We start from the raw sequence: 26,251 nt of genomic DNA, 5'->3' as shown, positions 1-26,251 counted from the left end.
TGAAATAATATGATATTTACTCTAATAAAATCAAATCAAATAATTAATATAATTAATATAATTAATAATTATAATTTATCGGTTTATATAAATGATAATAAATTGTGAGATTTGAATGTATAATTAAATTAATTAATTGATATCATTAATTAGTTATAATTGATTTGGTTTATTAAATTAAAAAAATAAATCGAGAAATACTCTCAAAAACATGCCATGTCAGCTCTATCATTAAGTACAGAAATTCGATTTTTAATTTTTTATATAATAAAATAAATAGAATAGATACTACAACACCAATCATTTATTCAAATGGCAGCTGCATAAAAAAATTAAATTACTTTTATACAAAAAAAATCACAAGCATGCATTATTCCTGGAGACAAGAGAGAAATGTTTCATGGAAGTATTGTAATAAGAGAGTCTCATCAAGATTTATTATTTTTTTGTTAATAATTAGTTATTAATATTTAAAAGTATGAGATAAAATATATTATTAGATGATTAGACAAAAAATTAAATTAAAAACTTATTTGAAAAGCTAACTATTAGAATTCATTCAAGAATTAAATTTTTTTTTTCATGTTTTGAAATATAAAAGTTAATCATTTTAATTCTAACAAAAATTCTAATTCCCACATTTACTCTATTTACAAATCAGATTATTTTTAGTCTGATTTTTAATTCCATTTTCATGATTATAGTTTTAAAAATTGGAAAACCTAAAATTTTTTTACAGAAGTATTCGATTTTTTTTAGTTAAAGATAAATTAGTAAAAATCAAGAGTTTATTTAGGTGAGCTTCTAAGAAAATATTTTTTGTTGAGTTATCTTTTTTTAAAAGATCCTATAGAAAAGTAAAAGTAATTTTATGTTTGGATATCTCATGTAAAAAGATTTTTTCATCTATCAATTATGTTTGGGTAACAATATAAAAGTACTTTTTTGTTTATTTATTATATGAAAAATATCTTTTTTTTAAAAAAAAATATCTTTAAAAAAAGATGTAAATTACAGCTTCTTAAAAAAGATATATTTTTTTTAATTTTTCTAATACTTTTATTTTTACTACTAGAAATTTACTAAATACGTTAAAAAATAAAAAAGATTTTTTTCATTGAAAAAAGATCTTTTTTATCAAAATAATGGTGCCCAAACAAGCACAAAATCAATAAGAATTCAATTCTATTAAAGTTATGTATCATTTTAAATTATGGATTTAAATTAAAAATAGAATTGAATTATTTTTTTAACAGAATTAGAATTTTTTTAAAATTTTCTAAATACACTGTAAAAGAATTGAGTTAATGATTAAATGACAGTATAAAAAATAAAATTTAATGATATGTTAATTGTATTATTGTAATGTTGGCTTAAAATAAAAGAAGAAAGAAAAAAAACCTATATAATTAAGGCCATAATAAGTGTAGAGTAGTGAGAATAACAACCAGAGAATCCCTATCCCCTTATGAAGTGAACTCAACAAAAACCAAAAAAAAAAAAATAACCGTCCTTAATTCATTCCGTTAAAGCTGTTTTGTTTCACTCTCCAACACCAACCACTCCTTCACTTGACGCCATGATCATTCAAACACTTCATTCCAGCCCAACCTTCCATGGCTTTTCTAGCTTCCACTCACACCTTTCTTGCTCTTCTTCATCATCCTCACCATTCCTTGCTAAACGCTTTCTCCCCTTCGTTCCATTCCCTTCAAGAAATCCTCTTCTCAAGTTCAATTCCACTTCAAACGACAGCACTCCGGACCAAGTAACGTTCTTACTTTTTAACTTTTTGCGGTATCTGTAGTAGCTTCACAACATTTTTTCTTTGTTCAATATATCTGTTCATTCTGATATTTATTACTCTTTATGTTCTCAAATAAATGTTCACTTTTGAATTAGGTTGAAATGTGTTAGGGTTAAAAAATTGCTGTTGTAAAATTACCTTTGACAAAAGAAAAAATATATAATAATAATGTTATAATTATTAGATGGACACTTATTTGATAACTAGTAAGCATTTTCTGCTTTAATCTCCACTCTCCATGCAATGTCAATGTTAAAGCATAATCATCAATGAGACATTTATAACCAACTTGGATTGGCTGAGTAGTTAGCTCTCTCGTTCGCTTAAGCAAATGCCAGGGTTCGGATTCAGCCTTATGCATGCAGGCAGCAATCCGGTCCTTCATCTGATAGATTGGGAGATACCCTGCGCAACAAAAAAAAAATCAATGAGACATTTATGTTTTATACTATAGTAGTTATCATCAAATAAGGATATTTTGGTAAATAACTTCGTGATCAGTTCATGATTAATTTGTGCACAGATATTAAAATGATTTCCCAATCGTGTGGTTTGGTTGTAGTGCAGGATTATCTCCTTGATGCTCCAGAATCTGTTGGAGATGGCTTCTCTTTTAGTGGAGGTACTTCTGTATTTTTTTTTTTTTTAAATTTCAATGCATGTGTTGGAAAAACACACACACACATGCATGTGGGTTTTATGCAACGAAACTATTTGAGAAGTTTATTGGTGAGTTTTTGTGGTCTCTTGTTTTTGACAGGAAAATATTCAGATGAGCCAAGTCCAAGTGATGAGTGGTTTAAACAAGGGAAAATGGTAACTAATATTTGTTTTTCATCCATTCCTTACATGGACACATAGTTTATGATAGGGGTAGATAAATTAGATTATAGGCTAGTTAGTTATATAGTCTTTAATATCATGTCATGAATCATTCGTTGTCAAATACTAAGCTTGAGTTTTTCGGGTAGAGGTGGATGAATGACTATGTAATATGTATACAGCATCATTGTTTGATCTAGAAATGAATGCCACCTTTTGGAAAAAGATTGAAGGCTTTGTTCTTGTTCTTGCTGCTGCTTAATTTTTCCTTTTCCTGTTATCTCTAAAATAGGCTCTTAACTGGGCATTTTTATAATATTCTATAGCAATGTTGTGCCTTTTAGAAAAATATTGTTGAAGTATAGTGCTCATTACTTTAGGATATACACTTATTGAAAGAAGGAATATTGGTTGTAAAGTTAAGTACTTGATTTATTTCATTTCCTTGTGTTGCATGCAATATTGTTGTAATTTCAAGTCACATTTGTTGTGGCCTTATCAGTATTCTGATGCTCTCAGGTTAAAGCCTATTCAAGTTCTGGCAGTGGCGAAAAGGCAAAAGATCCAATTTTCGGGCTCACTATGGGTGCTGGTTCTCAAGCTAGTAGCGATTTTTTCAGGTAAAAGAAGCTTTGATGTAGAAGAGTTTACACTATCATAAAACCACTCATCTCAAAAGCTTAAGCTGATACGAGAAGGCAACATTAATGGTTATATCTCTAATATACACGAATATCCGACCAAGTGCTGCCATGTAGGCAAAAGTGGTTAAAATATTATAAAATACTTTTTTTTCCGTTGCCAAGGCTTGAATCCATGGTTAAATATATAACCATTCATGTGCCTCTATCTAACAGTTTAAATTATTGGTGTAAGTGGTTTTATGACACCCGTGATCATTGGTTAAGAGAACAAAATATTTGCCATGTTGACCAATCCCACAGTATAGATAAAAGACTTGTTAGAATTTATTGAACTTTGCTTCAAGAAAAAATGTGGAATGGTATTATTTTGAGGGTAACTGATTGAATCATATTTTTGTCAAAATGTATACAATAGATGGTTTTGTGTTGAAGTTGGAAGTGCAGATAATCCATCAGTGATACTAATCCATGGTTTCCCTTCACAGGTCAGCTTTATTTGTCAATAATTTCTAGACTGATCTGCAAAATTATGTTACTGTACAAAACTTTAATGGTTGCTCTCATAATCCTAAATCCACATTGTTGTTCATTAGGTAATTTTATCCGTCGCAAGCCTGTATCCACAATCACGAATGATCTGATTTGAGTTCATTTTGAATTTTCTTTATGTACTATTGAATAGTGGACAGAATGTTAGGGAAAAAGATAGCAGTGTTTTTACAGGACATACTCTCATAATCTGTTAAAATTATAGGATTAAGGCAGGGAATGAGGGAAAAAGGTAGAACAAAGCTAGAATGAAACTTTAGGTTGATGTAATATTGTTTTGTAACTTTGTTAAAACATACTGACTCAATGGTTCTTGAAACCAGTAGTTGGAATAAAGTAATAGTGCAACATTTGACACATTGAAGAGACAAGACCACTCCTAAGATTACTTCATCAATAAGTTGATTAAATGATTCTGTGATTTTATTTTTAAGATAGTATAAGATATTATTATTATTATTATATTCTGATCAGGAAGAACATCTGGCAAATTTATGCTTCTGCAGGCATATTCATATCGCAAAGTTCTTCCAATTCTCTCCAAGGACTATCATGCCATAGCTTTTGACTGGTTAGGTAAGATCACAATGTTTTTATTTATAAGTTTCTAACATTTTGAAAATTTTACTGATTTCACAAATAACCAATGCTGTGCTATCGAAATTCATTCCGTTTAGTCTCCTCTTTCAGGATTTGGGTTCTCTGATAAGCCTCAACCAAGATATGGATTTGACTACACACTGGATGGTAATTCCTTTCAAATTTCTAAGTAATATTAATTTCTTATCTCGATACATCGGTACATCATGCACTATGACAATCTAGGTGGTATAGACTTCAGTATAATTTTATACAAATAAAGTTTTATTAAATTTACTCCACTAGACTTAGTATTTGCCTTCTCTTCAGAATATGTGTCATCACTGGAATCGCTTATCGATGAACTTGCTGTTACTAAAGTCTCACTTGTTGTTCAAGTATGTTTGCCTATGATCTTAAGAAGCTTGGATCCACCAGCTAAACTAAAAATATTTATTCTTTGACAAATGATAGGAAACTCCCTAATCTCTTTCTTCTTTTTCTTTTTCTCTTTTTTCTTTTCAGGGATATTTTGCACCAGTTGTAGTTAAGTATGCCAACTCTAATCAGGAAAAGATCAAGAACTTAATGCTCCTTAATCCACCTGTACGTTTATTTCACTTTTCAATATCGAATATTTCTTTCAAAACTTATCCTATTAAGTATTAATAACATCATCAATAATATAAAGAGAGCTTCTCCCTGAATAAGTGCCTGTGCCTTAGCATGGACACCATGTTCTGCATGTAAAGTATATTCTTATTTTGATAGTCTTTTTCATAGCAACTGCTAACTTCAGTTTCTCTTCTCACTTTATAAGCTAACAGCCCAACATGCCAAGCTTCCTCCTACATTATCCATTTTCAGCAACTTTCTGCTAGGTGAAATATTTTCACAGGTATATAGTTTTATGTTCATAATGTCCTGTTCAATCTCAAGTAAAACATATGGTAGAAACTCAGGTACAGTTAACTTCATGTGAAGTTAATAGCTGAGAGTGGTTAAATAATTTGACATGTTTGACTAAATTGTCATCTAGCGGCTTTCAGCTATCAACTTCACATGAAATTAATTGCACCTGAGTAGATTACACTAGTCTCCTCCGAGGTTAAGGTGATATTACACACATACCCTTACAATAATCTCCATAGTTTCATGTTTACAGAGGAAGTTAGTATCACATTTTACAAAACAATGTCTATGTAAAATCGTCTAACCTCTACGGAAATCGGCCTAATGAAATTTATAGTTAGGTTGGTCCCAAGGGTTCTACATACTATGTTTCAATTGTGAATAGGATCCATTAAGAGCCAGTGACAAAGCTCTAACAAGCTGTGGCCCCTATAAAATGAAAGAAGAAGATGCAATGGTTTATAGAAGACCCTATCTCACATCTGGCTCCTCAGGTTTTGCACTAAATGCACTTAGCAGGACCATGAAGAAAGACCTCAAGGTGAACATTGAACAACTCTTTATACTCCCTCCGGTTCAAAATTTCAATTTGTGCATCAAATATCTGCATGTTTCTTATGAATCTCAAATTTTTATCACATATGATGATATTAGACTCTAGGAAGTAGATAAGTTGGTATAACAACCTCGTCATCCACTTTAGATTTGTTTAGAATGGTTTTATGTACACTAAAAATTAACCACTATGTATTTGTGTATATTTATACATATTGATTCACACATTTCTGCAACTAAACAATCAACTACTAGAAAAATCAAACCTATCATAATCTTGTTACAGCAGAATAACAAAAATTTTTTATAAGATATCAAACACGTATTTCTATATACAGTGGCTAATTGATAATTGATTTTTATGTACACGCTAGATTGATTGCATTATTATTGTTCTTTTGAATTGATAAGATGGTGGTTTGTATGCTTCACTTTTCCTTCAGCGGTATGTGGAGGATATGCAGAGAATACTCAAAGACCAAAGTTGGAAAGTGAAAACAACAATATGCTGGGGACAAAGGGACCGTTGGTTTAGTTATGATGGAGTGGAAAATTTCTGTAAGGATTCCAATCATACACTTGTTGAAGTTCCAAAGGTAAAAATAATAAATACTATTTTAGTTTTGAATCTGAAACTTGTTATAGAAAGCATAAATCTCAGGTTGCATTGTCTCCAAATAATTTTTTGTCATTGAAGTTTACTAAATTTTATTTTGTTACAATTTTGTCTCGAAAGTTTTTTCTTTGCATCAAATATACTCCTAGCGGCTAATTTTCCAAAAAATTTAGGACAAATTCAGTAACAATTTCACAAAGAACAACTTCAATACAAGCAAGTCGAACATAGTTGGATGCATTATTGCTGGATTGACTCTAAGCTTTTTGAAAACTTATATGTCAAAGGTATATTTGATGCAAATAAAAAATTTCTAAGACAAAATTGAAACAAAATAAAATTTAAGAGTATTTCAAAATTTTTAACAAACTTTTAGGACAAAAATTATTCTTTACCCTTTGTTATATAATATGCTCTTAAAATTCATCTCTTTAACCAATTATCTTTGGAATAATAATATTGTCTTTTGTATATTGCAACAATAAAATAATTTTAGATATTGTCTCCCTAACATTAGTTTTTGCGATTTTCTAGAGTTTAGGTAAAAATCTAGAGAATCTTTGATTGTATTTTTCAAATTTCTTATTCGAAAAACAGTTATGTTTTCATAACACAGGTGTTAGCTTAAGAATCATAGTATGTTAAGCACATTTTATGTCCAGAAATGGTGCAATCAAGGATTGACTTTGTTGCAACTTTGCAGGCAGGGCATCATGTGCAAGAAGATTGTGGTGAAGAACTTGGACAACTTATTTATAAGACAATAAGCAGAAGGGACTACATATGAGGATATTTCCAAATTTCTGATTAAAAGAAAAAAGAAAAATTGTTTCACTGTCTCTATTCTTCTAATGAAACCTTTTGGATTCAATGCCAATCTATTAGCAATGTATTTATTATGATTTTTTTTAATCAATCATCTTAATTGTACACTATAATTATCTTTATATTCTTTCTCATTATTATTGATTTTTTTGTGCAAGTCATGATGGTTGTTCACATTATAAATATTGTCCTTCTTCAATTTATTTTACTATACCAAAATAACTTTTTCAACACCATCACCAAATTAGTGTGATTATATTTTTTTTATTGTCTTTTTTTTTAATTTTAAACAATAGCTTCATTTTTTAACTTGCTAAAGAATTTTAAAACTATTAACAAAAGTCAAAATTACAGGATAAAGATCAGAATCTTAAAATTGTAATCAATCTTACTAAATAATCCAATTTATTATAGAACATTCATATATATATTATTAATATAAAAATACTTTCATAATGAATAATTTTCATTAAATTTATCATACCCGTGCACGAAACAATTCACTAGTCCTGAATGAAAAGTTAGAAGAATAATTTTATGTGATTATTGGATCAAAATAAAGTTGTTAAGACTTAAGATCATATGAGGAATTAAAGAGTCACATAACACAATGACATTAATAATAATACCCCATACCCATAACCTAAATCACCCATGCACCCACCCTATTCTCTCTTCCTGAAACCAAGTTGGATTGCCCCAAAAAAGATAAGACAAAAATAAAAGAGAGAGAAAGAAAAAACATGAAAGAGTAATTATATATATTATCAACTAGTGACCAGGAAATTAAAAATGAAGTGTTAGAGTATTAGATTATTAAATTAAATTAATTACACTGATGATTAAAAGTGCTAACCAAAAATAATAAATTCTGGTAGTTGTTGAGTTTTTCTCAATTAAAAATATCATTATATATATTAAAATTTTAAATGTTATAAATATATTTTGGACAAATTTAATTTGTCTTTGACAAAAAATATGTAACAAATTGTTTTTTTGGTCTTTTAGAATACAATAAAACTCTACATTAAAGCAAAATACTTAATCAAATCTAACTAAGTTGTTATAACAACTTTTTAAATTAAGCTCCTCCTCTTCTTCTTTCCAAATTTGCGGATGCGTGTTCTTCTGCTCTAATGTTGCGTCTTCTTTTTTTCTTTTTCGTTATCTCATCACCAATAACACTAACATTTTGCAAACATCTTTATTAGTTTTGATTTTCTCCATTACCATCATTAAATAATTTCGGTTTATTTGTGTGTTAATTGAGATTCACTTGATGCTGCTGATAAATATTAACCAAATTTTTTATTCCTTAAATAATTTAGATTTATTTCTTAGGTTAATTGGGGTTCATTTGAATCCAGAAATGAATTCGATATGTTTTTTTAATGATTGAGTCTTTTTGACTATTTGTTTAAATCTGAACTAATTTTGGTACATTTGTGTGCTAATTGAGGTTCACTTGATGCTGCTTATAAGTATTGACTAAATTTTTTATTCATTAAGTAATTTCGGTTCATTTCTTAGTTTTAATTGAGGTACATTTGGATTCAGAAATGAATTTGATGTGTTTTTATTGATGATTGAGTTTTTTTTACTGTTTGTTCAAATCTTAACTAATTGAATGGAATCTAATGCAATTGAATAAAGTGATAATGAATAATTTCATTCTTCTTTGCTAAAAAATTTGGTCAATACTTATCAACAGCCTCAAATAAACATCAATTAACACAAACACATCGAATTCATTTCTGGATCCAAATAAACTAAGAAATGAATCGAAATTACTTAAGGAATAAAAAATTTAGTCAATATTTATTACAGCATCAGATGAACCTCAATTAACACACAAATGAACCAAAATTAATTCACAAATGAACCGAAATAAACTAAAATATGAACCAAAATTATTTAATGATGGCACCCGAGAAAATCAGAACTAATAAAGATGTTAGCAAAATATTGATGTTGTTGGTGATGACAATAACAAAAAAGAAAAAGAAGGAGGGAAGAAGAAGAACCTACATGTTTGAAAGGAGGAGGAGGAGGAGGAGGAGAAAGAGAAGAAAAATGAGAAGACGAAGATGAAGAATGATATGTTTTGTGTTATTGAAATTTTGTGTTATTGAAATGTGCGTATGTATACACTGGTGTGATGAAAGTGATTTTTGTTGAATTTAGACTAACTTAATTGGATTTGATTGCTAAAAACACTTAGATGTGTGTAGCTGAACGGTTTAGAATATGAGACAAATTAATTTCTAAAAGATAAATGAAAAAGTTATTCCTTTAATTTTTAAAAAAATTTTAAAAGTATAAATCTTCAATCATATGTTTTAGAAATCAAAGCCTAACTTATTACTCTTTTATAAATGTTAAAGACTAATTATTGTTTTATTTACTATAATTTTAAAATTTCTATTATTATATTTTTTAAAATATACCTTACGACAGCATATAAATTCTTTTTCAAAAGCAATGACACGATTGAAAGAAAGAAAATGAGGTCCCACGCATGCAACTCCATTATCAGCTTAATACATGTCATCTAATAATCTTTCTTGAATCCTCATCGTAATCTCATCACTTCTTTCCATTTCTATAAAAATCTCTCAAATTTTGAAGAATTGAACCAAACTTAACTAACATAAACATGGCTGAAGTAGTGAGGAACAAGAGGGTTGTTCTGAGGAACTATGTCACTGGTTTCCCCAAAGAATCAGACATGGAAATTCTGGAAGGAACCATAACTTTGAAGGTTCCAGAAGGTTCCAAGGAGGTGCTGCTCAAGAACCTCTACTTGTCATGTGATCCCTTCATGAGGAATCTCATGAACAAGCCCCAAGGCACCGAGACCAGCAGTGGCCTTACCTATACTTCTGGATCTGTAAGTAGAAATGAACTTCTGAAATTTTTAATGTATTAAATGGATTAAGAACTTCAAAATTTACTCATCAATAATGCTAGATGGACAATCCTTTTTGTGCAACTAAAGCTTGGGAGGTTCACATTTAATCATTTTGTGTTGCTATTGCAAATCTGAAAACTTCTTTTAAGTTTTGTACAATGATTGTGCATAGAGAGTTGTTTATCAAAAATTATTCTTGATCGATTTTAAAACCTTAATAAATATGTTTAGGGAACTGGTTAATATTTTAAAAAATATGGGTTTTAACTTGCTATCAAAAGTGTGAAAGTGTATTTGCTACACACCTAAAAAAAAAAAAAAAAAAAAAAAAAAAAAAACTCATGAATGAAGGCACTTAAGCATTGAAAATAAATACTAATACTTCCGTTCTTAATTAACTAACCACTTCTCTCTTTGATCCTGAAAAATCAATATACATGGACATTACATTGACTTGTACATTTTTTTTTTCAAAATAAAAAGTGAAGTGAACAATTAACTAAAAATGGAGGTAGCACATTTTAGCCATGTATATTCAGTTATGAAAATACTATATGCACACCAAATTAGTCACTATGTATTTGTGTATAAATACATGAATTGTCTAACTCATTTTCAATGTTTATTTTGTATTTCAATGTGTATTCTATAAAAGGTGGCTGATTCAGTGACCACTTAGTATGGTGGATTCTGCTATTACTATCAGTTGCAATGTTGATGTGTGTGCAATTTGCAGGCAATAGGTGGGTTTGGTGTGTCCAAGGTGATAGATTCTGGAAGCCCAGATTATAAGTATGGGGATTTAGTATGGGGGCTTACTAAATGGGAGGAGTACAGCTTGGTCCCTTCATCTCAAATAATTTCCAAAATTCAGCACACTGATGGTGTTCCACTTTCTTACTATACTGGAATTCTTGGTATGTATTGAAAAATTCAATCTAACTTTGATTTTGAATGAATCATATGCTTGATTACTGACATGAACTGAAGCTTGAAACTTATTAAATTTTCATCCGGTATTAAAATAATCTATTGTCTTGGTGGCTGTTTGTAGCCCATTCATATTCCAATCTCAATTTTGGTTAAGGTGAAGGCAATAACACTTTTAGTTTTCCTTCTTTCTTCTTTCCTTTTTCTTTTTGGCATTTCATTTTGGAGGTGAACATATATTAGGTACCGTATGTTTTGAGGTACTGAGACAGAACTCAGTATCGTGTTTGTTTGTTCAGAGACTAGTACTAAAATTTCTGTCTCTGTCTTTAAAATTTCAGTATTTCAGTACCTCTAAAAAGTAGGGACACAAGAGACTGAAATTTTTAGAGATGGAGACTGAAACTTTAATAACAATTTATACCTAAAATACTTTCATTTCAATTAATTAATTCCAATTTTATCCTTTGTGCAAATTAAATTAGAGTTTCACTCTTGTTTCAATTCATGTCTCCCATTTTGCACCAAACAGAATACTGAGATTTATTTCAATCCCTGTCTCTTAGTCTCTGTCTCTCAGTCTCAATCTTTTCATCTCTGTCTCTCCACCAAACGCTACCTTATATAACATTTTGAGTTGAGTTAGGTTCACTCAATTATTGTATAATTGAAATCTTACTGCTTTTATATGTCTGTTTAGTACTATTTATGATTTATGATAGTGTACATATATTTTAATTTTTTTGGCTAGAGATTTGGTTTCGGCAGATTGAATGTTGAGAAATCATGAATGCAATCTTCTGTGTTTGTTGTTAAGTGATTATTTCTCAACTATGAAGTTTTCACATGATTGTAAATTTGCTTTTGACAATCATGTATCATTAACATTCTATTATTTATAGAAAAATTATGTTACTGGTAGCTAAATTCTCTTTTGCTGCCACATTTTTTCTTTTCATTTGTTTTCTTCATAAAAATCATTGCTTTGTAGTTTTAATATTAGAGTATTAGACACCTTCATTGTTTTACAATGATTTAATGCAGGCATGCCTGGAGTGACTGCTTATGCAGGTCTCTTTGAAGTAGGCTCTCTCCAAAAAGGGGAGAGAGTTTTCGTTTCGGCTGCTTCCGGCGCAGTCGGCCAACTTGTCGGACAATTCGCTAAACTTACAGATTGTTATGTTGTGGGAAGTGCTGGAAGTAAAGACAAGGTATTGCTTTAATTATTGCATTTATATCTGATTAAAGGAAAATTTGAGCCTAAAAATATCAATTAAGTATGCTTTTGTCTTGATATATGTTAATTAGGAATAAGCTAAGGTTCTGTCATGATAAATGATTTGGATAACTAGCCTAACTTGTAAGGAGTTTTTGTTTCATTTGTTTACCTAGTAAAAGTAAACTTCCTCCTCAAATTCATGTCTGTTACTAATTGATATCAGGTGGATCTGTTAAAGAATAAATTTGGATTTGATGAAGGTTTTAACTATAAAGAAGAGCCTGACCTCAATGCAGCTTTAAAGAGGTGAGTTCATAACAACTTTAGAAAGTTAAATTTTAGTTTAATTATATTTAGGAAAAGTACAGGGTACCAACATATTATCTGCCAACTTCTGCCAACTCTTATTTATATTTGTGTTTCATGGAAGTGTGTTCGTAGATGTGTCTAATAATTAATATATTTTAAATACATATATAAAGAGACACATCTATAAAATATATCTATAAAGACACTTCTATTAAACACAATTATAAAAAGACATTTTTATTAGACACATCCACAAACACACTCCCATGAAACACAATTATAAATAAGAGTTGGGAGAAGTTGGCAGATATGCTGTTGTAACGTAGCGGAACCGTTATATTTAAAACCATGGAAAGGGAGTTTTAGACCGTGTAACCTCAACATCATGGGTTCAAGCCGTGTAACCTCAACATCATGGGTTCAAGCCGTGTAGAGAAAAGTAAATTAAGTACGTAAAACATGAAATCGTAACACACTTAGTACAAATCTTATCAAATCTATTGACTCGTTTAAAATCGTAATATCAAAAAATTTTAAGAGTTAAATCGAAATTCTAGCTACTGATACGATTATGGGGTCAGGTATTTTCCGGAAGGCATTGATGTTTACTTTGAGAATGTGGGAGGAAAGACGCTTGATGCCGTGCTGCTCAACATGAGAGTCCAGGGTCGCATACCGGCTTGTGGAATGATATCGCAGTATAATCTAACTCAACCGGAAGGTGTAACGAATTTGGCTAACATTGTATATAAGAAGATTCGTATGCAGGGTTTTAATTTCTTCGATTATGTTAACCTGTATCCAAAATTCTTGGAGTTTGTCCTCTCTCATCTCAAAGAAGGGAAGATTGTTTATGTGGAAGACATAGCTGAAGGTCTTGAGAACGGCCCTGCAGCCTTGGTTGGCCTTTTTAGCGGTCGCAATTTCGGAAAACAAGTGCTTCTTGTTGCTCCTGAATAAAAACATATGCTTAACACAGATGGTTTAAAGATACAGGAATATTAGTGGGTCATCAGAATTTATTATTTTTGACTATCAATTAGCCATCAATGTTTAAAGGTATATGATAAAATATGTTGTTAGATTATTAGACTAACAAAATTAAATTAATAGCTAAATGAGAATAAAAAATAATAAATTTTGATAGTGTCCTTATATTTCTCTTGAATATAGACATATGCTTGTTTTTAAGTTCTTTCTCTTTTTGGTGGATGATGGAGTGTAACAAAATTTGTATTGCATTTGCACTCGTCCTCCTCAGCTATGTAGTAATGTACTATGAATTGTGTGGACTCTTATATAGTAATGTCATAATGTGCTACATTTGTTTAAGCGGATAAGGGAATTAATTTAAATTAGTTGCTTTGGTTATTGTATTGTGAAGAGTGGAATTTGATTTTTCCAAGTTATTAGCTTTATATTCTTTTCTTTTTTTTTGGTGACTAGCTTTATATTTTTTTTTAAGAGCGAGTTATACTGTCTTTTATATTTATTGTATACCCGACAAAATAAATTATCTATATGTAATCAATATATTATTCTAATTTTTGGCTCTTATTTAAAATTTATTATATTTTTTAATAGAATTTGTACGGTAGGTCGTCGGGTACTAGACGGTTCGTGGAGGTCTCGAGTTTGAGTGTGGGATCCCGCCTGGTAGTGAGGTGTGGGAGCGAGGGTAGGAGCGGCCGACTTCCCGAAAACTTCGAGCGGAGTGGGGGGTCACCTGCAAAGACACTCCGACGCCCAAGTCAGGAGAGTGTATAGGTGATGTGTTAGTAGAATAACGGTGACGTACTTTGGGGGAAGGGTAGGTCCTTCCCCATATATACCCTGTCAGGAGTGGGTCCCACAAAGACAGATCCACCTTCCTCGAAGTTTCCTAATACAGCTGTAGTGGTGAGCTGTAGAGGGATGTGTGTTCGGGTTGGCTCCCGGGCGTCCCATGTCCGTCTGTCGGGCCGTACGGGTCGAGTGCTCTGTGGGTCGGATCGGTCAGCGTGCCTCTTGGGTTGGGCCTTAATAGAATTAATTTTATTACGTTAAAACCATAGTTCTGTATTATTTTTTTAAATTGTATAGAATATAAAATTAAATATTTATAATTAATATATTATCTATTATCTAGTGTATATATATATAATGGAAATTAGAAGAAATTTAGTATAAAAAATTATTTTCTAAAATATTTTTGCATTATATACAATTGTTTTTAAAAAATATTTTTCCATTTTTTTAAATTTAAACCTAAAACTTTTTAATTTACATTTAAATTATTTATCCTCTAAACTGACCTCATATTTATTATTATTTTATATATTCAATAAATAAAAAATAAATTAATACTACTATCTATTTCACAATTAATGCTTAATATTAAAAGTGAAAAAAGTTAAAATTTTATGCAATTTTTAAAAAATAAATTAAATACATAAAATATAAAATTAGAATAAGATTTAAATTATAAAATTTTCAAACCTAATATAAATTTTTAAATGATAATATCAAAAAAATTGTAAGGAATAAATGGAAAATTTAGCTACTATCTATTTGACTGTGCAATGTGCATAACATAACATTATCCCAATTCCAAGTCGCTGAAGCGGATAGAATAGATAGTGAAGAGGAGCATACGGCATTAAGCGAGGCAAGCATGGCTCTGGTGTGTGGTTCCGCGTCGGTGACGTTCCCTTCATCTTCTTTCCCACGTCACAGCCACAGGAATACCTCTTCCTCATTGGTTGGGTTACAATTTCCATTGCACAAGCTGGTATCCTTATCATTATCTCCCTCTTCTTCTTCTTCCAACACCAATGCAAGGATCCTCCGTATCCATTCTCAGCAGCAAGATTCTTCCCTCGTTCCTCCAGAACAAGATCCACGCTTCCTCTGCGTCGAACCCGAACCCCGATTCAAAGGCCCGGTGCCACTTCTTTCTCTACTCTTTTGTTTTAGCTTCTTAGTAGGTTTCTATGGAATAAGCTTTCTCAATGTTGTGCACAAACTCCAATGAGTTGTTAGTAAAAGCACTGGTTAGTAACAGGTTTTGTAAATTAAGACTTGATTTGTCATACTGTATATTGTTTGGATAGTTTTAGTGAAATTCATTGCTGGAATCCAAAACCTGCAAAAAAGAGCCGAAAAGTTAGTGTGGAAGTTTCAAATTTTTGTGTTTTTACAATTGTGCTTTGTCATAACCTAATCAGCTTGTAATTGAAGGACAATACCCTATAGAACTGCAGATATAATTGTAATTTAGCCTATCTTTGCTTTATCATAACCTAATCAGCTTCAAATTGTATTCGTAATTTCTTCTTCATCTCTGTCTTTAGTTGTTATACTTGTGGTTTGTGTTATATCAGCCCTACACTGTCACTGAAAATTCAAAAAACTTGGTAAACTGAGTAAGTGATGCATCCGGTTTCTGTTAAAAGATGCATGCATTTTCTACTTTTTTTTTTTTTCCATTTGAGTAAAGCTGTTGCTGTCTGTAGAGTCTTTTCGTAATGAAGTTTAAACGGTTCTAATATGTAAACAAAATTGCAGGACATTTGGAACAAGACCTGGTATCCAAAAGCTGCCGATCATGTTAATACGGAGAAAACATGGTATGTTGTTGATGCTACAGACAAAGTTCTTGGCAGACTGGCATCAACGATTGCTATTCATATCCGAGGGAAAAATCTAGAAACCTATACTCCCAGCGTGGACATGGGTGCATTTGTAATTGTGGTATGTATTGCAGCATAAATTTTTATGCTATTTGCAGTAGAAGCTCTCAGTCCAAGATTTTAATACGTATGCTAAAATAACCTTGTTGGTTAAACTCTTCTTTGAAAACTTTTTTTTCTGTTCCTCTTTTATTTTTGGGGTTGAAGTTACAGTGAGAATGAAGTAGTAGCTGAGAATGAATATTCGACTTCCCTAAACATTTCTCATGTCATTTATAAATGAACCTTGGATTACCTTGACATTTCTTTTTTCATGCCAATGTATGGTTTTAAGTCATAATTGGAAATCTCTTAATTAAGCCCTGAATATAGTTATGTATCTTGTTTTGGATAGTTTTGGTTGCTGCAATATCCTCCTTGGTCTGCAATATGTAAATCTGAAGATAGGAACTCGTCTACATTTTCTTTCTTCCTGTATATATATATTCTGAGAAAATTTTTGTATGCCTTTTAAGTTTGACACGCGTTATTACTTATTAGGTATGAGGATGACTTGTGGTGCAATGATATATTCCAATATTTCAATAATCCTTACTTATTATAAGAAAGGGAAAAAAGAGGAAACATGCTCTTCTTCATAATCATAGGGAACCCCTGTATTGTGGTCATACTCTTTTACATTGACCCTCCGTTTATATTTATTGCGAGGAAATTTTTATGCATTTGAATTTTTGCTTAAATTATAGTTACTGGTACATGACTTATGAGCCAATGGTATTTTCCGATGTTTCAATAACCTGTAATGGAAATAGCTTCTGCTTCATGGGGAATCCTTTATATTGTGGCCATACTCACTCATAATATAATTATCCATTTTACCACCCTGACCCTTCTTCTTGAAGTTTTGGTCTATGGAATTTCTACTTGAATCTTATTTTCTTTTATTTTAATTGACGTATATGGCTAAGCATAGTCTCGTGCTATGCAAAAATATATAAAAATAAAATTATTGCCCTACAAGCTAAGGTCTGAATCTCTTCTATTTTGATTTGGGATTCAAAAGGTGAATGCTGAAAAGGTTGCTGTATCTGGGAGAAAGAGAACCCAAAAGCTTTACAGGAGGCACTCTGGTAGACCTGGTGGTATGAAAGTAGAGACATTTGCTCAACTGCAGAACAGAATTCCTGAAAGAATTATCGAACATGCTGTTCGTGGCATGCTTCCGAAGGGGAGGGTAGGTCACATACACATACTATGCTGTTGTCGATATAATTCTAAAATATTAACTTTCACAACATATCTCATGAAAGATATGTCACCATAACCGAAAAAGGTTCACTAATTGACTTAGGAATCTAAGTTTTGGTTTGAATTTTGAAAGCCAGGCTCAGATCTTTGAAGAAAATACCTTCATGGTCATACTTTGGGATTGGATAATCTTTTCGGGTCCATTGAGTATTTGTTTTAGGACAAAAACACACAGATTCTGAGAAACAAAATTGTTTGGAGGACATAAATACAGAAACAGCCAAAAGTATTTTTAGTTGAATTTAATTTTCATGTCCTGTTAGTGTAAAATAATTTTACACAGACAACCAATCTTGTATTGTCACTTCAACAAAAGTAACTAATTTTCAAACCCACATCCCACTACTTAAAAGGTCATCTAAATGAATTTGATTGGATGATTGTAAATTTACACTTTTAGAACATCAAAATTGAACTTCTTTTAATTTGAGATAAGTATCTTTGATTTTCTGTCCAAAAAAAACTGGAGACACAGCTCTTCTGTAGTGTCTCTGTTTCTATATTTTCTCTCTTAACAAACCTACCAAATGCAGCCTTGTAAGTGGTTTAGTAGGACAGGAGAACTCGTGTTGGAGAAATATTCAATTTTTCTTAGACAAAAGATTATCTCTCTTTTATAAAATGTATAATAATGAAGGTTTTGTGTATGCAGCTTGGGAGGAGGCTATTCACCCACCTGAAGGTTTATGAGGGTCCAGATCATCCTCATGCTGCACAGAAGCCCATCGAACTGCCAATTCAGGATAAGAGAATATATTTACAGAGATAAAGAGAAAGAAATGCATTTATAAGAGTTTATTTCGTAGATCGTTGAGTTACTGGCCTCATGTCTTTCATTTAATGTTTATATTGTCTGTAGATGTATTCGATTATGGTGTTGTTTTTGCTAAAGGTCCGTGGTTTGACTCAGAGAGATATGTAATTTGTGTTTTTCTAATTTGATTCCAGTTAATGGCAACGTATTACATTTTTTATTTTTCTTTTTTAATTTTTTGAAGAAAGCGTTTTCCTTTTTCTGCCATTTGCTATGGACAAATTATATTTATTGGTGGAAACTCAGTTAATTTCATGTGATGATAGTTAAGAGCGGTTAAATAATTTGTCATTTAACTATTGTCAATTTTTAACTTCACATGAGTTTTTACCTTCATTAAAAATGATATATTAGGTACAAGTACAACAAAGCATCCATGACTTAGGAAGAGAAAATCTAGGTGGTGTTATTTTCCTCAACAAAGGCCTTGCCAATACTATAACAAGACACTCTTTCACAATCCAACAAATTTATGGTTCTTTTAAGTTGTAACAATTCTGTGAAATAAGAGAGTTCTTCATTGTTAATACTCAACTATGACAAATTCAACACAAACAATGTAGTTCCAAGTTAACCGAAAACTGAAATTGAAACAGCTCATCCTAATCCAGTTAAGTTCATATGCCTCAAATCCTTCATCTCCAAATTGGAGCAAACCGAAAGCAAGCCTAGTGACAACCAAATGAGAATTCACAACCAAACAATCCTCTTCCATCTTCTGCTTCCTAATTAAAAAAATTAAAAATAGTATAGAGATTTAATTATATATATATATAATTATAAATTTAGTAAAATTAGAGACTAATAAAATAATTAAATCTATAAAATAAATTAAATTATATATGTATTTATAAATAAATATAACACATATATAATGATTAATTTAATAATTAATTTTTTATGTCCACATAGCATTTTTTATTCTAATTATTATCATATATATATATATATATATATATATATATATATATATATATATATATATATATATATAGGGTAAATATTCCAGTGGACCATAAAACTTGCCAATTGGGTAATAGTCCTTTTTCTTAATATCATGTTTCTTCCTATAACGTCCATGTTAGAGAATGTATTCTATAAAATTAAAGAACCACCAGCAAGGCTAATGTTAATGCAGATGAACAAATAAATAAATTTTGGCCGTTATAAATTGGGTAGAAATTAAGCACATTGTGTGATAATTTCGAACCTAATCTTGCATTAACAACGGCTTTTCGTTTTTGTTTGGAAATAACAAATTAACCTCTTGCTCCTTAAGTATATTAGTATTTTTAAAATTAAGTACAAATACTTGAATCTTTTTAAGATCAAATTCAAAGTTTAATTTTTAATACAATTAAACAACAATAATAATCCAAGCCAACTTTCAAATCGTAATATTTGATTTATGTATTAAAATATTTAGCTGAATTCTTTCAAAAGATATTTAATTAAAGAGAAAGTATAGGGAGTCAATGGCTTACAATGTGTACAATAGAGGTTTAGTAAGTATTAGAGATATAACCATTAGTGTTACATTATCCTGTCAGATTATGCTTTTAGGATGAATGGGTTCATGACATAGTATTAGAGTTCTAGATCCGAAAGGTCAAGAGTTTCGATCCTGTGCCTATATCCTCTCAGTTATTGGACCAAATTTTACCTGAAATGCGTGAAACTGCAAGAACAATTCTAAGTCGTGAAGGGCGTGAAATCTGCCAATGAAGGAACTCTTCCTTTTTAGTTTTTAGTGTTCCGTTAGGGTTCTTTAATTTGTTTTTCACTTAGATTTATGTTCTGAATATGTAGCATCATTATTTAGATAGGATAAATCTCCAACCTTAAAGTATAATTTTAAGAGTTGTTTTGTTAAATATTTGAGAATTGTTTTAAGGGAAAAAGACAAATAGGTCCCTGACTTTTCAAACTTTTGACAAATATATCCCTGACAAAATTTAAATACAAAAAAGTCCCTGACTTTAACAAACGAAGGACAATTTAGTCCTTCCGTCTATTTGCCTCTCATATACCTAACGGAACTTGCTGACGTGGCTGAAACGGTGTCCAGGTGTCCGTTACGGTGCCACGTTGGAAGGGGAAAAAGTTCGAAGGACAAATAAGTCATTGACGTCATTTTACAAATAAAGTTCGAAGGACAAATAGGTCCTTGAGAATTTTTTTTTCAAAATTAATAAACTCATTTCCTAAATTCTCTCATCTACCTCTCTCCATTTTTATATTTCTCTCTACTATTTTTACTCTATATATAATTATATTTTATATTAGTAATTTGACAAATCAAAATATGTCATTCGATATTTTTTTACAATTAAAATATTTTAAATATAAAATTATACACATTAAATTATTTTAAATTTTAGATAACGAATGTTAAAATTAATTACTAATAAAAAATTAGACTTTTTATATAAAAATAATAACTAAAAATCTTATTATTTAATTTTTTATTTGCAGATATCTTGGTCTTCTTAGTCAGAAACTTTTGTCAACTTACAACTTTTTTGTAAAAGTAGTTTTATTTTATAAATCTTTTGTGTCATGCATAATTTATACTGTTAGAACAAAGTAAACTATAATTTAAAAAAAAATATTCTCGTAATGTTATTATGCATAAAAATACTAGTTCTAATATAATACACAAATGCACTAATGCTAACTTAATACATGAATGATGCACAAATGAACTAATGCTAACTTGATGCATAAATGAATTGATGCTAACTAATGCCACTGATATGATGAAAATTGAACTAATGCAATTTAACAAATTCTAATATAATACACAAATGTACTAAAACTAAACTAATGCAATTTAAGAAAAAGAGTAGAAACATAACAAGCCCAATTTCTACAATTTTAATACAAATAATTTAAATTGTAGAATAAAATAAGTTAACTAGATTTCAAAATATAAGCATAATTTTATCAGAAATTATTTTTAATATGGAAAGAAAATTGGTGTTTTGGTTGAATATTGACATTTGAAGTGTATTACAGTATTGTGAAAATTATTCAACACGCCCCCACGTGTTGGCTAAGATGCTGCCACGTGTTGACCAGAATGATGCCACGTGTTCACCACGCCTCCCACGTGTTGCACCACGCCCCCCACGTGTTGATTTCCCACAAAAAAATCCATCCATCTATAATTACACCACATTCTCCCATTTTCAACAAAAACACCAATATTTTTTCTATACAAAAAAAAATTAGCCTAATTTTATAAACTAAATTCTCATAATAGAAGCATAATAGAAGTATATTGAAAAAAAAATTCTCAATGATCTATTTGTCTTTCGAACTTTATTTGTAAAATGACGTCAATGACTTATTTGTCCTTCGAACTTTTTTCCCCTTCCAACGTGGCACTGTAACGGACACCTGTACACCGTTTCAGCCACGTCAGCCAGTTCCATTAGGTGTATGAGAGGCAAATAGACGGAAGGACTAAATTGTCCTCCGTTTGTTAAAATCAGGAACTTTTTTGTATTTAAATTTTGTCAGAGATATATTTGTCAAAAGTTTAAAAAGTCAGATCTTTTTCCCTTATTTTAATACAGTGGAAGTTTTATCGGAAAAGTCTTCCCACCTTGTACTCCTCGTACACATAACCAGCATCCGTTTTGGGAAGCCTAACCACAAGAGTTCACAAATTTATGCACAAGAATTAGCTTCTTTATTATATATACGTTGAAACATTGCATGCATCCCGGGCTTTTGAAATCACAACTCAAGGAGTCTAATTGTTAAATAGAATCAGTCTAACTCAAATTATTAAGGAAACATGCAAGCTGTTTTGATTTTCTCATAATTTTCCACATTTCTTTTTTTCTTGAAAATAGAGAGATTCGAATTTGCAATATCTTAAACGAATATGAGGAGATTATATCATTTGAGTTATAACTCATTGGCATAGTTTTTCACACTTACTAGTTTGAATTGGAGTAATTCGAATTATATACGATGTGCATCAATACATTATGTTAAGCTATTATTTTGAGAATTACATCATATTTCTTTACAAAGAATTAACCTTAAAATACCCTATTAATTTTTTTTGGTGTCTAAAATACCCTATTAATTAACAAAATAGTGTATATAGTTATACATTGTGATATATACAAAATTATCTATTAATATTCAATAGATGACATGATTGAATATTAGCAAATAAGATATAATAAATATAGTGATAATTAGTATTAAATTTCTAATAAAAAAAATCAAAGATATTAGTAGTAAACTTCATATTGTCCATTAACATTTTGTATTCTATATGTATTCCTGTTATAATTAATTACCATCAATATTTAACTAATAAAATAATCTAAGTAACTAATAATTTAAAAATTTTGATTTTTTTTAATTTAAATAATTTTGTCAACCAATTTTTTTTTCTTTAGAAACTTTTTATTTCTTGTTGATATATGGTCAATATAAATTTTACTACTAATATTTTGATTTTTTTTATTAGAAATTTAATACTAATTATTACCATAATATTCATATTTAATATTCATATTTATTATATCTTATTTGCTAATATTCAACTATATTGTCTATTGAATATTAATAGATAATTTTGTATATAAAATGTATAACTTTAAATTCTATTGTGTTAATTAATAAAAAAATTCTAAAGTTAATTCTTTGTAAAGAAATAGAGTTAATAGTCAATTTCGTCCCTAAAAGATACCTCGATCTCCATTTTCGTCTCCGAAAGTCAAAATTAATCAAAATCGTCCTCTAAAGATACCTTACCTAATCACGTTCGTCCTTCCGTCATCTCCGTAACTGAGTTGGCAAACGTCCGCTGACGTAGGCCGTTAACTGCCAAGGTGGTAAATGCCAGGCTGTAGTATGTTGTTGATAACAAGATAAGTCTTGTTTAAGACGTCAAATTAGTCCTTGGAGTGGATAAACCCTAATCCCAATTTGAACGATAAATACATGGCCATGAACACTTTCGGTGGCAGTAGAGGTAAGTAGGAGCCGTAATCCCTGGCTGGCTGACTGGATGGAGATTGGAAATGGTAGTTGTGATGGCGGTTTGTCACATACATCGCACGACAGTTATAGATCTAGTGCTTCGATGCGAAGGAGGAAGGTGAATTCTCATGACGGATCATTTGATCGAAGGTTACCTCTGCCAACTTCAGTATTCCAAACTCGCCATACATGTCGAGCAGAGCTGTTTCCAATACCGGATGAGGTAGAAAGCCTTTCCTTATGGCAAGTCCATGGATAGTCTTATCCTGCAAAACAACTCCTAGTTGTGCACAGGAAGGAAGCAGGTTTATGAGTGTGACATTATCAACAGCCAATTTATCATCCTTGAGTATATTCTCCAAAGAATCAAAAGCCTGAATTGGTTGACCGTTCAGAGCATAAGCACTAATCATTGCATTCCAAGCAACAATGTTCCTTGAAGATATACTATCGAAAATTCTCTCTGCATAACTTAACAACCTACACTTGTTGTACATGTCAAGAAGCGATGTCTGGACCATAACATCTGATTCAAAACCCATCTTGAGCGCATAGCAATGCACTTCTCTTCCCCATAAATTATAAAAACAGTGAGAACATGCCTTCAGCGCATTGATTAAGCTGAACTTATTGGGGCGAATCCTAGCCTGGAGCATCGTCCTAAACCACTTCAAAGAGGTGAAATATTGTTGGACCATCAAATACACGCCAACCATTGAATTTCAAAAAACCAAGTTTGGAAGAGGCATTTCCTCAAACAACTTGACTGCAGAATCAATGTGACTGAACTTGCCATACATCCCAATGAGTGAATTACAAACATAAAGATCCTCAGCCAAACCCATTTTAAACAAGCTCCCATGAACCTTTTCGCCTTCTCGAAAATCCAACAAGCCACCACAAGCTTTGAGGACAAAAAGGTATGTAAACCCCTTGAAAGCGCATTGTGAGATACAAGTTGAGAGCATGTAGAAAGAAGCCGTTATCCGTATAGCCTCTTATCATGAGGTTCCAATGAAAGGTGTTTGAGTGAGACATTTTGTCGAATAGAGAGAGTGCATGTTGTATAGACCCAGATGACACAATATCAACTAGAGCCCTTGAAAGCCGGGACAAAGAAGAAGATGATGAAGCTCTGGAATGGTTGTGGGAGTGAGCAAAGGCGATGGTGGATTTCTTGGAGCGTTTATGGTGAATAGGGGGAGTGGTGTTGGTGGAGCTGAGGAAAATGGGTTTTTACCGAAACGACGTCGTTTTTGTTCTCCGCCACCTTGGTAGTTAACGGCCCACGTTAGCGGACGTCTGCCAACTCAGCTACAGAGATGACGGAAGGACGAACGTGATCAGGTAAGGTATTTTTGGAGGACGATTTCGATTAATTTTGACTTTCAGGAACGAAAATGGAGATCGAGGTATCTTTTAAAGACCAAATTGACTATTAACTCTAAAGAAATATGATGTAATTCTCAAAATAATGGCTTAGCATAATGTATTTCAAATAGCAGCTTACCATGTGCACACATTGTATATAATTCCAATCACTCCAATTCGAATTAGTAAAGATAGAAAATCATAGGTAAATCAAAACAAAGATAAATTATTGTAGAAGTCACATACATAGATAAATCAAACTATAGTGATTTGATTTATCAGGGAATGTTTCATGCATGCATACATAAATCGACTCAGCCAGCTTGCATATTATCTTAGTAATTTGAATTAGGGAGATCTATGTAACATTTTTAAGTTTGGGTGGATGAATTATGTAATTTTTGATTGGATTTGATTTATTTTTGCGTTTTACCTCAAAAATAATATTAAATTAAAAAATTATAAATATTATAAAAATATCATATATGATAGTATTTTAGGATCAGAGTTCATCACTGAACTTATAATGAGCAAATTGTTTAGTAAACTAAAATAAAAAGTTATGGTCATCAACTAAATTTTTTAAATAATTGTGAAAAATATTAGCTAGAAAAGAGAATAAAAATAAAATGCATAAAATTATGTGCGAAGAGATAAAAAAGATGTTGAAGAGAATATTAATTTATATAGTAAATATGAATATAAGTGAGAATAAAACAAATAAATTATATTTTATTAACTAATTTATATCTATTAAAAAATTAATATTATTATTAAAAATATATTGAGTAACTTACATAGGAATAAAGAGTAAAAAAATAAAAAATAATGTTAAATACTATATAAGAAGAATAAAAAATAATATGATAATAAAAAAATTATAAAATAATAATTTTATTAGAATATTTATGTAATAATATTAAAAATTGTCTAAGATATCAAAAATTTATTGTACCATAATAATTTTACTAAAATATTTTTGTGAGCTGAAGTGTATGTTGTTCTAAATTAACTTTTCTTAGCTTTTATGAGGATTGATACTCTGAATAATTTTAGTTGGGTGAAAGGTACGGGATAAAAATATTGAAGCCTTTATTTTAATTAAAAATTTTTATTTATATAAGTTTTAGTGTAGGATATAAATTTTAAAAATATTTGATATGTTCTAAAACTTTATAGCATTTTGCTTTAAATGAAAATGTCTTAGGGTATTGCAGTAAAAAAAAAAAGCTTGAGCTTCAAGTTTCAAGCAAGGAAAGAACTTTGAAGGGGGAATTAATGCCGGAACTTATAATGATCCATATCTCACTGCATTTACAATTAATAACGCCCTTGCCTTTTCATATTAAATTATTAATGTATTTAAAAAAAAAAATAATAATATACTTTTATTTTCATT

At 30.5% G+C, this 26,251-nt stretch overlaps 4 protein-coding genes across 6 annotated transcripts; 3 read left to right on the top strand and 1 right to left on the bottom strand.

Annotated features, from left to right (window-relative positions):
* Positions 1–1,433: 1,433 nt before the first annotated feature.
* On the top strand, positions 1,434–7,419 carry LOC112731944 (uncharacterized hydrolase YNR064C). 2 transcript variants are annotated; one of them, XM_025780897.3, is made up of 13 exons: positions 1,434–1,768; positions 2,375–2,429; positions 2,568–2,623; positions 3,149–3,249; positions 3,689–3,758; positions 4,329–4,398; positions 4,513–4,569; positions 4,732–4,799; positions 4,927–5,007; positions 5,222–5,299; positions 5,699–5,854; positions 6,312–6,464; positions 7,188–7,419. In XM_025780897.3, the coding sequence occupies exons 1-13, from the start codon at positions 1,580–1,582 to the stop codon at positions 7,269–7,271; spliced, it is 1,218 nt and encodes a 405-aa protein (XP_025636682.1). In that variant the 5' UTR covers positions 1,434–1,579; the 3' UTR covers positions 7,272–7,419. The 2 variants fall into 2 exon arrangements, with proteins under 2 accessions (XP_025636682.1, XP_025636683.1); XM_025780898.3 differs by having other exon boundaries at positions 1,436–1,768; positions 2,370–2,429.
* A 2,378-nt stretch (positions 7,420–9,797) lies between these two features.
* Positions 9,798–14,010, top strand: LOC112731928 (2-alkenal reductase (NADP(+)-dependent)). Of its 2 annotated transcripts, none has more exons than XM_025780896.3 (5): positions 9,798–10,199; positions 10,957–11,137; positions 12,195–12,361; positions 12,593–12,675; positions 13,260–14,010. In XM_025780896.3, the coding sequence occupies exons 1-5, from the start codon at positions 9,966–9,968 to the stop codon at positions 13,636–13,638; spliced, it is 1,044 nt and encodes a 347-aa protein (XP_025636681.1). In that variant the 5' UTR covers positions 9,798–9,965; the 3' UTR covers positions 13,639–14,010. The 2 variants fall into 2 exon arrangements, with proteins under 2 accessions (XP_025636681.1, XP_029146589.1); XM_029290756.2 differs by having other exon boundaries at positions 9,802–10,199; positions 12,222–12,361.
* A 1,180-nt stretch (positions 14,011–15,190) lies between these two features.
* LOC112731912 (uncharacterized) lies at positions 15,191–18,629 on the top strand. Its single transcript, XM_025780895.3, has 4 exons — positions 15,191–15,601; positions 16,225–16,410; positions 17,413–17,583; positions 18,310–18,629. Exons 1-4 carry the CDS (start codon positions 15,332–15,334, stop codon positions 18,424–18,426), a joined length of 744 nt encoding a protein of 247 aa, XP_025636680.1. The 5' UTR covers positions 15,191–15,331; the 3' UTR covers positions 18,427–18,629.
* Positions 18,630–23,573: 4,944 nt separating this feature from the next.
* LOC140180902 (pentatricopeptide repeat-containing protein At4g35130, chloroplastic-like) lies at positions 23,574–24,137 on the bottom strand. The gene has a single exon (XM_072222478.1). The coding sequence runs from the start codon at positions 24,135–24,137 to the stop codon at positions 23,574–23,576; it is 564 nt and encodes a 187-aa protein (XP_072078579.1).
* Positions 24,138–26,251: the final 2,114 nt, after the last annotated feature.

This window comes from Arachis hypogaea, chromosome 2, assembly GCF_003086295.3.
Source record: "Arachis hypogaea cultivar Tifrunner chromosome 2, arahy.Tifrunner.gnm2.J5K5, whole genome shotgun sequence".
NCBI lineage: Eukaryota > Viridiplantae > Streptophyta > Magnoliopsida > Fabales > Fabaceae > Arachis > Arachis hypogaea.
Note: the sequence above shows the minus strand (reverse complement) of the source record. Positions and strands in the feature narration are given on the sequence as shown.

What these genes read in the sequence shown, in the direction of transcription:
- LOC112731944 (XM_025780897.3), top strand. Translation starts at nt 1,580, where the DNA reads ATGATCATTCAAACACTTCATTCCAGCCCAACCTTCCATGGCTTTTCT. An exon ending in CATAGCTTTTGACTGGTTAG is followed by an intron (nt 4,399 to 4,512) that starts GTAAGATCACAA and finishes CTCCTCTTTCAG; the next exon opens with GATTTGGGTTCTCTGATAAG. An exon ending in AAGTCTCACTTGTTGTTCAA is followed by an intron (nt 4,800 to 4,926) that starts GTATGTTTGCCT and finishes TTTTCTTTTCAG; the next exon opens with GGATATTTTGCACCAGTTGT.
- LOC112731928 (XM_025780896.3), top strand. Translation starts at nt 9,966, where the DNA reads ATGGCTGAAGTAGTGAGGAACAAGAGGGTTGTTCTGAGGAACTATGTC. An exon ending in TTACCTATACTTCTGGATCT is followed by an intron (nt 10,200 to 10,956) that starts GTAAGTAGAAAT and finishes TGCAATTTGCAG; the next exon opens with GCAATAGGTGGGTTTGGTGT. An exon ending in GTGCTGGAAGTAAAGACAAG is followed by an intron (nt 12,362 to 12,592) that starts GTATTGCTTTAA and finishes AATTGATATCAG; the next exon opens with GTGGATCTGTTAAAGAATAA.
- LOC112731912 (XM_025780895.3), top strand. Translation starts at nt 15,332, where the DNA reads ATGGCTCTGGTGTGTGGTTCCGCGTCGGTGACGTTCCCTTCATCTTCT. An exon ending in AACCCCGATTCAAAGGCCCG is followed by an intron (nt 15,602 to 16,224) that starts GTGCCACTTCTT and finishes ACAAAATTGCAG; the next exon opens with GACATTTGGAACAAGACCTG. An exon ending in GCATGCTTCCGAAGGGGAGG is followed by an intron (nt 17,584 to 18,309) that starts GTAGGTCACATA and finishes TTGTGTATGCAG; the next exon opens with CTTGGGAGGAGGCTATTCAC.
- LOC140180902 (XM_072222478.1), bottom strand. Translation starts at nt 24,137, where the DNA reads ATGCTCCAGGCTAGGATTCGCCCCAATAAGTTCAGCTTAATCAATGCG.